The 13,348-nt window shown below is 42.8% G+C and overlaps 1 protein-coding gene across 1 annotated transcript in view; it reads right to left on the bottom strand.

Annotated features, from left to right (window-relative positions):
* Positions 1-517: 517 nt before the first annotated feature.
* Positions 518-13,348, bottom strand: part of LOC146810636 (protein NDNF-like) — a 75,452-nt gene continuing 62,621 nt past the window's right edge. The window contains exons 3-4 of the mRNA XM_085617694.1: positions 10,919-11,043; positions 518-3,851 (exon numbers count right to left, since the gene is read on the bottom strand). Coding sequence (XP_085473820.1) covers positions 2,440-3,851; positions 10,919-11,043 — 1,537 coding nt within the window. The 3' untranslated portion in view covers positions 518-2,439. The remainder of the gene's footprint in view (positions 3,852-10,918; positions 11,044-13,348) is intronic.

Here is a 13,348-nt window from a genome sequence, read left to right as displayed (position 1 = left end):
GATAAATTTGTGCTTTCCAAATGTGAAATTATTATTTATTTAGCCACTCTTTACAGATTCCTTCATCAGTGAAGATGTAACAGATTTCACTCTCTCTCCCCCTCGCTCTCTCCCTCTCTCTCTCCCTCTCTCTCTCGTTTGATCCCGGCTCTCTGAATGGCCTCTCGACAAGGAGCCAGAAATAGTTCCAATAGAACACAGTACACATGTGCAGTCTGCAGAGTGAAATGGATAAGTGGATTGGAAAAGATACCTGTCACCACTCAGTCTGTCATTAAAGGAGACTTAGAGCACACTTTCAGGGCCACCACCATCTTATCAGGGTTACAGGGAACATCTTTAAAATAATTAGTGTAATAATAATAATGAAATGTCATAGAGTTTCCAAATAACCGATGACAAATTATAATAATCATGACTCCTGGAATTATGTAACAAAATCCCAACTGCAATAGCAGGAGTAGAACAAATAAGCAGCACACTGTTGGCATAAAAGAAAGCAAGTTAATCAGTAGGCGAAGGTTTATCCGTTTATTTATGAGAAAGCGTGTTTCTTGTATGCTTTTATGCTTGGCATCACTCAGTGTTGCCCTTCAAATACCATTGCAACAATGCACTGATCTTCCCCCTCTCGGTCAGAAGTACAAATGAGAAAATAAACTCGAGGAATAAATTATTGTTTTCACTCTTACTAGTTGAATGTAATTATCTGCAGTCGGGAAAACCCCCTAAATTTTAGTGGTCTGTCAATTACCATTGGCGCAGTCCCCATCTCTCAATTTCCCTAATCCCCGCATTACCCTCTTGTATAGATTTTCCTTCTCTTTATTTAATGATAGCTTCCTCTCTGTCACAAATGTAAATAAGTGTTACCTTTGGGTTTATACAGCTGAATACAAAGTTGAGCTTGTGAAGTGGTCGAAAGTAATAACTAGCGCCATTTAGTACATAATATGGGGCATATTTACTAGAAAATGTTGGAGCATAGAGCTGCGCCAAATTTGGCAACGCCGCCGTCCAACATTTTCAAAATGCTGAGATGCGCCATATTTACTACAATACGGTGCACCCCTGTGTTTTTTTAGCCCTGGCCCTAAAATTTGCTGCCTACCGCCAACAAAGACATCCTTGCACCATAGTGTAAGGGTGCCCTGTGTTGCAGGGAATGAATATTTGTGTTTCCTGCACATAAACAATCCATAATGGCTTTTTGTTACTTCTCTGTGTTCTGCATTCTGCAAGTAGCAAATTGTCATTATTTAATGATTGTTTATGTGCAGGAAGGGTCACCTTCCTGAACATAAATAATCATTAATGGCTTTATGCTCTTTCTATGTGTGCTGCAGAATGCAGCCCACATACAAAAAGTAAAAAACAAGGAGAAATAAAAGCATTTCTCCTCGTGCGTCATTCCAACGCCTGCTCTTGCATGGCGTTAGTTTTTGGCGCTGCCAAAGATGTACACCTCCTTACGAATCTGGGGCAGCGTCAAAAAGCAATGGGTGTTGCGGTGGAATGCCCACAAGAACACCCATTGCATGCCCCTGTGTCACAGAGAACTGCTTCGGAAAGGGACATATATACAAGGTGGCGTTCAGCCCCGCTAAGTCGCTTAGCGCCACCTTGTAAATATTGAAAATGGCAGTACGCCACCAGACCATTAAAAAAGGGACACTCCAGTGGCGATAGGGCTTGGCAATATGCCCCTATGTTTGTTCACCTGTATTTAACTTTAGATACAGCTGAGCTAGAAGCTCTTTATTGCTAACATATTAAATAGTAGATCATATATACTGTGTGGAATTTGTAGTGTCCACAGAGGCACATAATCTCATAAGGCCTGATTTTAAGTCAGAATGAGGAAGGAACCTCTAAACAATGCATGGTTAGTCAACTCCTATTGATTGGGTGATGTAAACAGAGTACAAAGTGCAGGACACTCCAGATGGGCTGGCTGGACACCACCGAAACTGACACTACGTTCTATAGAAATGAAGTGGTGCACTGATAATGCAATGGTTAATTCTGTATTTAATGTGTCATGTTTCATCTGACCATAGACAGCACCTTCACCTCCCGTTTTGTATTTAACCTGTGATTCCTGTCGCAGAACATGTGTTATCCTTTTCATTTAACCAGTGACTATCTCACACAATGAGAGCATGCATAAACATTGCTTTGCCGCACACTCTGACTGTCCACCATTGTATAATCCCATCGAACAAAATCTCTGGACTCTTATGAAGCATATCTGTTACACTAACACATGCCACAAAGCTACGAAAAACTCTGCAGCTGCAAGTAGGAAGCAGCGAGTAATTGTATTACTTATTACCACAGCCAAGCTGTGCATTCTGTGGCAAGCGAGTTCAAAAAGTCAAAAATAGATTTTCATCTATTTACTCTACAAGATCAGCAGCAGGGCAGACCCACAGTACCTCAGCATGCCTGTGTCTTTACAATCCTGGTAGGATATTTTAGAGTGTAATTGTTGCGCCCAAACATGTAGACGTCCATGAGATACATCTTCCCAGACTTCAGGCCTTTGATCTTTTCCTCTTTCAGTGCTTCCTGGAGTTCTGATCCCTGTAGTTGACGACAGGTCACCACTTCAGTCTTGGGCCTTGAGTCTGGACCCAGGCAGCTATTCTGGTGCTTCTTAATCAATCGCAAGTCAATGCTCCCCTCAATAGTTCTGAGGTAGATGCAGTACTTGGTGGCCCCCCATGAGCCTATCCATCTGACGGTAACTGCAGAGCATGCTTCTGGGTGATCAGAAACTCTCAGGCGCGTGTCAGAGGGAATGGAAGTGAATGGGAGGTTCTGGGGCTTGCTCGTCAGTAAGAGTTTGACTAAGCTTGGACCTTTGTGATTGGCTTTCAGTAGAATGGTGTAGACAGCTTCTTGGTCTATAATGAGGTCAAACCGATGAGCTCCCTCAATGCTTCGGGAGACCATAGTTTCCTGGCCGAGAGTGATTTGCAGACGAGCTTTATGGAGACAGGAATGAATGAAAAGGCTTATGCGTCCGTTCAGACGTTTGGCCGGAAATCTCAATGCCTTTATCGCTTTACTCATGAGAAAAATGTCTGTCATCTCTTCGGCTCTCAGCTCGAAGACGCGAGGCTTTATTTTGGCTTTGGTTTCAGCAAAGGTCCCCGTGTAAGCCATGCTATCTCCTGTCTCAGGATGCAGAGCAAACACATCAAAGTAATAATGTCTTCCAGGTCTGAGGCTGGTCACTGTGGCGTTGGTCTGGTTACCCACACAGAGTCTCTTAATGTCTGGCTTACTTCTGGGAACCCACACTTCTCTTTTGTTTTCATCATGGGAGCTCCTTGGAATGCTGATTGAGGGGTTGGATTCATTAAACGCTTGATTGTTGTTCTTCAAGGAAGTCATCTTCATGCCAGCGTCAGTTAAACTTAAGCTTGATGCCAGTGTATGGCCAAGCTCCCCAGTTCTTATCTTGGAGCTGGCTTCGACCGCACACAGTGTTTTATAGTTATGGAGCCTGTTCACAAAGACACAATACTCAATACCACTGCCAGAGCCCGCTGGGCTCGGATTCCAGGCCAGCGTCACTTCCCTCAGCCCGACAGATGTTACAATCATCCTGGGATCCAGGGGTAGCGGCAGCGGATGTGCCGGGGTCTCTGCACTTGTGGATGTGAATAGCTGATATTCTGTGTCCTTTTCCATTGAGATGATGTCCAGTCTGTAAAGACCAACTGAGCTACTAGCTGTACGATAGGACTCCTCCCCATTGCCTTGATATGAAAATAATTCTTGGGGTGTCCAAACAGCTTGGCTTTTAGGGTGTCTCATGGAATTCAGATGTCTAGCATCCTCTGAAACAAGAAAACAAAAGTATTAAGCAAGGCCAAGATATGTTCACCAAAGTGTTCACTTTTTCAGGTCATGCTCTAAGCAACACTATACATAAACAATGCCAACCTAAGCTAGCATGCGCCTATGGGTAACTGGGAGAGAAAATGTGCTTTGAAACCGTTGGCAACAGTCTATCATAATATATATTCGTTCACCCTGCAGGATGCGAGACAGTACCATAAGCCCTTCTTAGACTACGTTAAATTGGCATCAATTTGGGCACCCTACACAGAGTTGCAGCGTTGTCAAGCTCCCAGGTCCAGCCTATACCTTTTTTCACTGCATATCTTTCAGTTGAGTGTCAGAGGGGTACCAATCTATTTTATAATTGACTAGATTTCATTTCCACATGGGAGATGTGGTTATGCTGCAAGGCACATTGCGGTATTTCATACCTTTGGCTGTCATTACCCTTCCAGGGAAGACAAAGGATGTTTACCTTGCTGGCACCATAATGGCACTCTAGTCAGATCATAAGGCCTGTGCTCCGGGATTTGTGTTGCACATGAGCTGGGGCTGAACATTCCTTTTTCTGAAACACATGGCCTTCTTCGATGAAGTATGGTTTGTTGGCATTCTGCACTTTCTGGATACACCTCAGACAGGGAATTTTCATCAGGAAGCAAGGCTGGAGGCTCAGATTTGTGTGGCCCATACGTATGGAGGTAGTACTCCAAATCGGCTTGCCGCAAGGTGCCTTTCAACAAAGGAAAGGCTGGCAGCCATCAACGAGTGATGGCACTGTTTGGATTTAATCTAATCTCTCACATATCCCACAGAGATAGCAGCCATCCTGGTTTATCAGATATACCCCGTCCTCATGTCGCCCATTGCTAGGCAATCGTGCTATAGTAAGACCTCACTATATAGATTCTGATTTTCTTGCAAGGACTCGTTGATCTTCAAAGGATTTTTTGACTGGACATTTAGATTGCAGAAAAGTATCCTGAAGTGGATGAACATGAAGTTTCTAACTATTCTCTTGAACATTTATTGAACTATTTAGACAAGGGATTATTATCTAGGTTACCCTGTGAAGGAACAGGGGTTAATCATGAAGGGGATTATCGCATATGCAAAAATGTCATTTATAAGGTATGAGAGTTTCAGTAAACTCATATCATTACCAAAACAAGGAAACGAAAAAAAGTTAGTGGTATTCTGTTTATAAATAACTGTGCCTTGGAACAACAGGACGTCAAAACATAGGGACTGAGTCTCTCTACTGCATACAGAGACAGTAGAGAGACTCAGTCCCTACATTCTGACTTCCTGTAGGCCCAAATCCGACTAGCTCACAGTGCCTCACCTGAACTCCTAACCTTCCAGAGTAACAGGAGATTTCGGCAAACCTAGACCGTGAACCTCTAGTCCCCAAGGGAACCGTGAAAACAAATTCCCTTGAGAAAACTTTCGTTCTTACTCCTGCTTGTCCATAGTATAAAAAGAAAAGACATGAAGAAAGTTTACAATATATTTATTGAAGCTATCGGTCTATTTTGAAGTAGGTGTGCTGCAATTAGTAGACAAATACCACTGAGCCACATAATCAACATTACTAGATGACGGCATACAATGAAAAGCCCAACCATGGCAACTAATATGTCTATCTAGGGCTACTCTCACTATGTGAGCACAGTGGTTTATTAGTGATATCGGGGTTTAGCACCGGACCCCAAACCTGGTGTGTAGTTAGGTGGTTTGCATCGTGAGTGTAAACAGTTTACGCAAGACTGCTGCCGCCATACCAAGACAGGCCTCTCAGCTGGAATTCTCCCCTCTGCTCTCCAAGGGGACGAGACACAGTTTATGAGATAAGAACTATTATGTTAAAAAACTGCAGCTGTGCTTCTATGTTATGCCTATAAACGTTAGGAGATGTTGCTGACCGGGCACTAGGAAATAGTATACCATGTTGTTCGATCGTGTACAAAGTATTCAGACTAAATCCCAAGAAGAGTCACTAAATAACAAAGAACATGTACAGCGTATTTCTAATATCTAATATCATGTCACAAATGCAAATGTATTATGAGTGACTGTGAGAAAGCAAAGGCAGTCTAAAGCTGCTAATACGTGTAACAAAGGGAGAGCCAAAGTGAGCTCAGAAAGGGAAATACTACAAAAGTTATTAATGGTATTGGTTATTTTATAGCTTTAAAAAAAGTCTAGAACAAACTATAACTCATTCTTCACCACAGATTGTGTAGTGATGAAGTTTGAGGTAATTATCTTGAATTCAGGGAGAAGCACTAATGGACATGTATGCTTGAGATACCTTTTGTATGTGTGTTTAGTTTTCAGGAATCACCCATCAGAGAGTGCTCAGGTATATGCATTCACAACTACAGTTATGCTTAGTTGTCTGAATGTCAAGACACTTAAAATATATTTTTGTCTTGCAGAGTTTCACTTCATACTTATAAGTTATAAGGGAGCAGTTGTGGAGTCCTGTGTCTCTGTTACCTCTTCTGTCTCATTCCACGCTCCCTGCCTCTACCACTGGACATCTTATTCTTCTGTATATTTGGTCCTTGATGGGGGGCAGTTAGAGACAGAAAAGTATATTGCTGCTGATGAATCCTGAATGCAAGCTTAGCTTAGACAATTATATACAAAATGACAAATGCATAGACTTCTTCAATCATGTGTGACTATCCTACCTTTTTGGGGTACAATCAAGACGGGTAATTATACACAAATCTTCTCATTTGGTGGAAGTAATCAGTGAGGCACAACTCTCTGTTTTTGAGTTTCTATTGTACAATTTTCAATTGAAATCCAATGCCATTATCAAACACTTCATTGTTAAAAAAATATGGCACTTTCAATGCATATACTGTTGCATCTGACATGGTATGTAACACAGCACCACTCTTAACACTGCCTGAACATTGACTTCCTAATGCACTTAAAATATGTTTTTTTTTTAATGATAAAGCTTGTGTTACAGTGGCATGGGCCAAGTTGAGGTAAAAACTACAGGGTCACAGAAAATAAAAGTGCTGGGCTAAATCCAGGGCCACTGGAATTACGAGATTCTACAGCAGCTGTGTGTGTTTTTGCATAATTATGGATTCATCTGCAGCATAATCTGCAAATTTTAACAAAAAGTTGTTAAATAGCTGTGACATATCTTGCCACTGGTGAAAGGACCTACACAAACGTTGACTAATTGTCTTTCAGTTGCTCATTATTGTATTTGGATATTTATATGGTACTAATGAACTGAAAGCTTTGCCCAGACAGTGATAACGTGTGAAAAACTGACACAACTATGCAGTAACAGTACAATAAAATGTGCTGCTTTACGCCGCAGAATTGACCTTTTCTTGCTGCATAATTTAGTAAACTCAGACACATAATTTGGTCCTTCCCTGCTCTATATATTCAGTGCCTCTAGTTATATCAGATATGAACTGAACTTGTAAACCCTGATGCAAAATGTAGTCCTTCCCTTCCACATAATTCCAGTGGCCCTGGTTATTTCAGGTATGAAATGAACTTGTTGTTGTTGTTGTAATAACTTTATTTCGGTCGACAGACCATAAAAAGTACAAAAGCATAATAAAAAAAAAAACAACAAAAGACATTTAAAATAATTAAGTTAAGAAGTTCTGCCTAATACGCCACATATACAACAAATAACGGGAAACTGCAAACACAATGGGAGGATGAGTGTCATAAATCAATATCCTGCAAGCCTGTGTATAGTGCAAGAATCCCAGATTCCTGCAAATAGGAATCAGCCAGCGTTTTCTAAATACAAAGTAGGCAGGACAAAAAAACAAAACATGAGAAATGTTCTCAGTATGGTAGGTGCATGCAGGGCAAACTGCAGTGCTCGATTTAGTCCACTTAGAAGTAAAAGATCTTACGGGAAGAGTACCATAACGTAGCTGAATATACAGCTTACGAGCAGCTGGGGGTTCAATTAAATCCATAAAATCCTCGGCCCTAGGCTCTGTTTTTATTAGGAGGAACTCAGATGATAACCTACCCAAGGAAGAGGAACTCATTAACGTCTGATGGTTTAACGTGTGGATGTGAGAAAGGAGTATATTCCTAGATATCCCAGCACAGTTGGTCTCCGGAGCGTCCCATAATGCAGGGAAGCCAAGCCGAGTACAAACTGCACTAATATGCCTAAGCCAAGGGATCACTTTAGATCTAAGAATAGGCCAAATCTCAAAGAATTCAGCTCTATAGTCGGGCAATTCAGGGACAGACTACAGCCTCTTCCAGTACATGATTGGTCTAGCGCCTATTATCTCCTCTATTGGGGTTAACTCAAGATCAAGTCTAAGAGGGATCAACGGTGTACTAGGCGGTAGACCAATCAAGTTTCTGACAAAAGACTGCTCCACCCTTTTAAGATCGAGAATCTGGGTCTGCATATGCCCCCAGAGTTCAGCCCCATAGATTGCTGACATTCTTGCTTGATGGCTGTATATTGTAAGTGCAGGAGAAACTGGCCTAAAGGTGGATTCCTTAAAAACTTTAGTTAGTCCCCCTGCTAGCTGGGTGAGCCTAAGCGTAGATCTAACAATCTGTTTATGCCAATCAAATTTCTCTGAGAGGGTAACACCCAAATATATGAACGTTTTGACCCTTTCCAAGGGGCTACCAAAGAGTACAGGGTTTGGGCGAGTACGTTTTGGGGGGTTGAAAATCATAAACTTTGTTTTTCCTATATTGATTTCCAACCCCCGGAGATGGCAAAATTCTACAAAACCATCAAGGGTTTTTTGAATGCCCGATGATGTTCTAGACAACAAGAGTGTGTCTTCCGCGAACATCAGAGCGGGCACTCTACCTGTGGCCAATCTAGGGGCATCAATATTGGGCACACCATTCAAATATTCAATAAGGCCGTTAATATAAAGGCTGAAAAGGGTAGGTGCCAAAACGCACCCTTGGCGAACTCCTTTCAAAACTGGAAATTGGTCTGTGAGTTCTCCATTCCTTCCAGACCTAACCTGTGCAAAATTATTTAGGTGAAACCTCGAAAGAATGGCTAACAAATAGGGCGGGAGACCCATCTCCGCAAGGACTTTCCAAAGTTTCCCACGTGGGACCAGGTCAAAAGCCGCCCGCAGGTCCACAAATACCAGGTAGAGGCTGCCACCCTCCACCTTAGCTGTTTTCCAGTACAGGACCTGCAGGCGGAATATCTGGTCTAATGTAGAAATACCAGACCTGAATCCTGCTTGGAGCGTAGTTAGTATCCCCTTTTCCTCGATCCACCCGAGGATCCTATCCAAAATAACCCTCCCCATCAGCTTTTGTGATGTATCAATTAGGCTGATGGGTCTATAATTTGAGGGGGTTAAAGGGCAGCCCTTTTTAAGAATCGGCACAATTTCGGCTCCTAGCCAAGTGGGCGGCAGGTCATCGCCCACCAAAATGCCGTTAAATAAGGTGACTAGATAAGGAGCCCAGATTTTTGGTTGTGTCCCAAACAGGTCCCCAGGCAGTTTATCCAAACCGGGAGCTTTTTCTGGGAGCAAATTTCCTAGAGCAATCTCAACCTCACGCAAGGTAATTAATTCATCTAGTGAAGGGCATTGGCTAACAACAGTGGACCGAACAGATTCTTCAAATCCATTAGCACTATGGAGTTGCTGAAGTTCAGTGGCATCAATAGCCATAACACCACACTCAGAAGTGCCATAAAGGGCACAGAAATGGCTTTCCCAAACGGAGGGGGCAATATTGGGGGCAGGGGCCAAACTATGGCCACTAAGTCCAGAAGCTACTATAGTCCAAAATAGTTTAGAGTTATTGTTACCAAGTGCAGAGCCCAGATTCGCCCACTTTTCAACTTCCCAATCCTTTTTGGCGTCACTAAGCGCCTTCTTATACGCAGAACGATGTAGCTTAATGGCTTCCCTATTATTAGTTTTTAAGGCTCTACAGAGAGCCTTCCTGGTGGCCCGACAGAAAGCATTGTACCACTGGGGGGACGAGGTCCGTGGGCGATTGGCCCTTCTCTCAGGGCAAAGAATATCCTTAATTGCTGCTACCAAGTTGACATGGATTTCTGATGCCCTGCCTAGATGACCGACTTTTCCCATTTCTTCAATAAAAGGGATAATGATCTTATATAAGGCAGCTAACTTAGAATCGGACATCTGGAAGTCTAGCCATTTAACTCTTCGTCTACAGTTTGTTATAATTAAAGGGGCAATGGCAGAGTGTTCAATTAAGGTTTGACATTTAAGCCCAAAGCTCCCTATCCTGAGTGAGAGTACCAGGGCATTATGGTCACTATCAGTTCTTTCAATAACTCTAAACTCGTACACCTTGTCCCAGTGCCTAGCCTCTAAAAAGATGTAATCAATTATCGAGGACTGATTATGCCGATTAAATGTTGCATTCCCCGGTCTGTCAGGTTCCACTCTCCCGTTGCAGGCTCGTAGTGAGGTTGTAAGCACAAATGACTGCAGTTGTAGAACTAACGGGGTCCAAACCTTGACCCAAGGGGTCAATGGTTGGGGAATCACCCACAGTGAATCAACGTAATCTGGGCCACCCATGATCGAGTCCATGAGTGGCTCAAAATGACAGTTGAAATCACCGCCCACGCCGCAGAATTGACCTTTTCTTGCTGCATAATTTAGTAAACTCAGACACATAATTTGGTCCTTCCCTGCTGTATAAATTCAGTGCCTCTAGTTATATCAGATATGAACTGAACTTGTAAACCCTGATGCAAAATGTAGTCCTTCCCTTCCACATAATTCCAGTGGCCCTGGTTATTTCAGGTATGAAATGAACTTGTAACATGTTCAACACTGTCCAATTACCCATAAGCCGACATCAATTGGATAATTGATCAAAACAGGTCTCCAGTTTCTGTCCAGTAGTCCTTTACAGTGGGTTACTGTCTGTCTGTAATAAGTAGGTGTAAGATTTGATCTTACAAAACAAAAGGACACATTTCAAAAGATGTGTCACATAAACGTAAATGACCAAAGTCTTGAGCAAAGTTTCTTGTATAATAATGGCAATATTGAGTGGGTACCTGTGCCACCTCTGAAGGCGTCTGAGGGCATCTGCAGGAAGCTCAGTCTCCAGGAGAGGGGTGATTCACATGGGGTGACGCGCACTGTTACAGGTGTGAGGCTCTTTGTCACTAGAAAGAAGTACCTATGATAAGGGAAAAATAGAAATATTTCAGCACTTGCATATTTTCAAAAGGAATGCCAGCATATTCAAGAAACGTCAGTGAACCACAGAGAGTTATCAACCTTTCCAATCATGACTTTGACTGGGATTTACAGCAGCACACTTTGTGGGTTGATGATGTCAACCAAACATTAAAATTCAAGTGCATTATTTTTATTAAACGCACGTAAAATGTTTAATGTCAATAGACCTATCATGGATGTTACTACTTAAAATGTGAGAGAACTGTAAAAGGAACAGTTTTTTTGGTCAGTCACTCTGCTGAGTAAACACCTGAGTGAGCACACGCTTGCTGATGGGGGTTAGAAGGTCCCAGAACGGGTTGTTCATGATGTAGGCCTCTGTGTGCCTCTCAATAGGTCTGCATTACTCTGTTCTGGCAGCAGAAGCAACACATTAAGCTATGCAGGAGGTCAGGAACAGGACTATGTGAGTGCCTCATCACTCCTCTGGTATGAGTGACCTGGATCAGGGCTCGCACTGTGCCAGAGCAATAGTCTGAGCAACACAGCCTGAGCTGGATCCTCTCTAGACCCAGAACTCTAGTCAAGAACAAGTGTTTTTTTCCACCACACTTTATTTCAATCTTATTGAATAACAATACTAAAACGTACAGTAAACCTAGTATACCATCAAGAAAAAATAAGACATAATTGCGTGTAAGTATCAAGAATGAAGGAGAGAAAGGTCCCCAGTGAGGAGTGTCAGTGGGAGCTGGGTGTAGGGCCATGACACAAAAAGCAGTGCTATATTATAATACACATCAGGCTTACAAGACCTGTGGAGTCCCCCAAAGGACACGGGAGGTTGGTCGTCGACAGGCCTTCTGGATCAATTAATGCCAGGTGCGTTGTCCAGGTCCGAGGTCTCCTGCACAGAGGAGCCAGACATTTGATGATGGTGACTATTTCTCACCATGTCGGGGACACATTATACCATTTGGCAAACACCTACTTGAGTTTTGATATATGCCTTAAAAGTATGTCATATTCTTTCAAATGTAAGCATTCAGTCAACTAACAATGGAGTCCATTTTTCCATGGCATAGATATGCCAGATCTTTGTCCACCATAAACCTACCAGTGGAGGGGTCGTCTGCTTCCAACAGAGGGTGCTAAGGAGAGGAGATGTCTCATAGGCAAGTGCATTGGATATATCCTGTCTTCTCTCTCTCACCAAAACCACTGCTGAGTTCAGTGGAAGGGTAATTCCGATAGTTCCTTTTATGAGATTTATTCAAAGCACCCAAATCGTTTGAACCTGCGGGCAAGACCACCAGATATGTGTCATCATATCCCTCGTCTGGCAACCCCTGCAGCATACATCGACTGGTACGAACATGGCCCAAAGCCTAACAGGGGTCAGAACCTTAAGAGCATGTTCCTAGTATTTGGTACAGATGGAGCTCTTTGAAACCCTCTGCCTTTTGGCTTCCCAAATTTCTTCCTCTATCTCTTGATCCAGTTCTTTTTCCAACTTGGACATGTAATTGTGATGCATGGTATCAGGTCCATCATCTAATGCGGTTTTAGGTGAGGGACTCATATTTAGTTTGCGGCCTCCTGGACACATCTCTCACCCGTCCCCGCCCAGTGGAGAACATGTAGCTTTCTAAATCTATCAACTCTATGGGGAGGGGCTAACTTCAGTGGTCAACAAGTCACCAATATTGAGGAAGTAATAAAGTCTATGTGGGTCCCTGCCATCAGGCTGTAAAAATAGTGGGTCTTAGCTCTCTGGCAGAAAATCTGGGTTATGCGTCAATAGTGTAGGGGGCATGGAAAAATTGTGGCCCGGCCAGTACCGATCAGGCACTCCCAATGTTCAAACGGTGTATGAACAATGAATAGAAATTTTGCCCTACCTGGTTTATTACAAGGAGGCAACCAAAGTAAGTGTTGCAATGGATCGGTGGAGATCACCTCCTCTACTATTATCCATTTCCTTTCCATCAGGCTCCACTTGTCAAAATTGGGCTGATTTTACGTAGCAAGATACATCTAGGAGACTTAAGGTCTGATTACGAGTTTGGTGGTATGACCTCCTGAACGCTGCATCTGCAGACACCAGTAGACCACAGCACTGGTGTTCTTAAGACCACCATATTACGAGTTTACCACGGTGCGGGCAATGTTGCTGCGGAGATCTTGCGACAATGGTGATTTATATTCCATATGTATTGATGCCAGTGTTTCAATTGCATATGCGACGAATGCAGATATATGCATGATACATGTGAAAAAATACCATCTACCCATTACCGAGT

Source organism: Triturus cristatus, chromosome 7 (assembly GCF_964204655.1).
Source record: "Triturus cristatus chromosome 7, aTriCri1.1, whole genome shotgun sequence".
Classification (NCBI taxonomy): domain Eukaryota; kingdom Metazoa; phylum Chordata; class Amphibia; order Caudata; family Salamandridae; genus Triturus; species Triturus cristatus.
The sequence above is the reverse complement of the archived record's forward strand: the minus strand, read 5'-3'. Positions and strand labels throughout refer to the sequence as shown.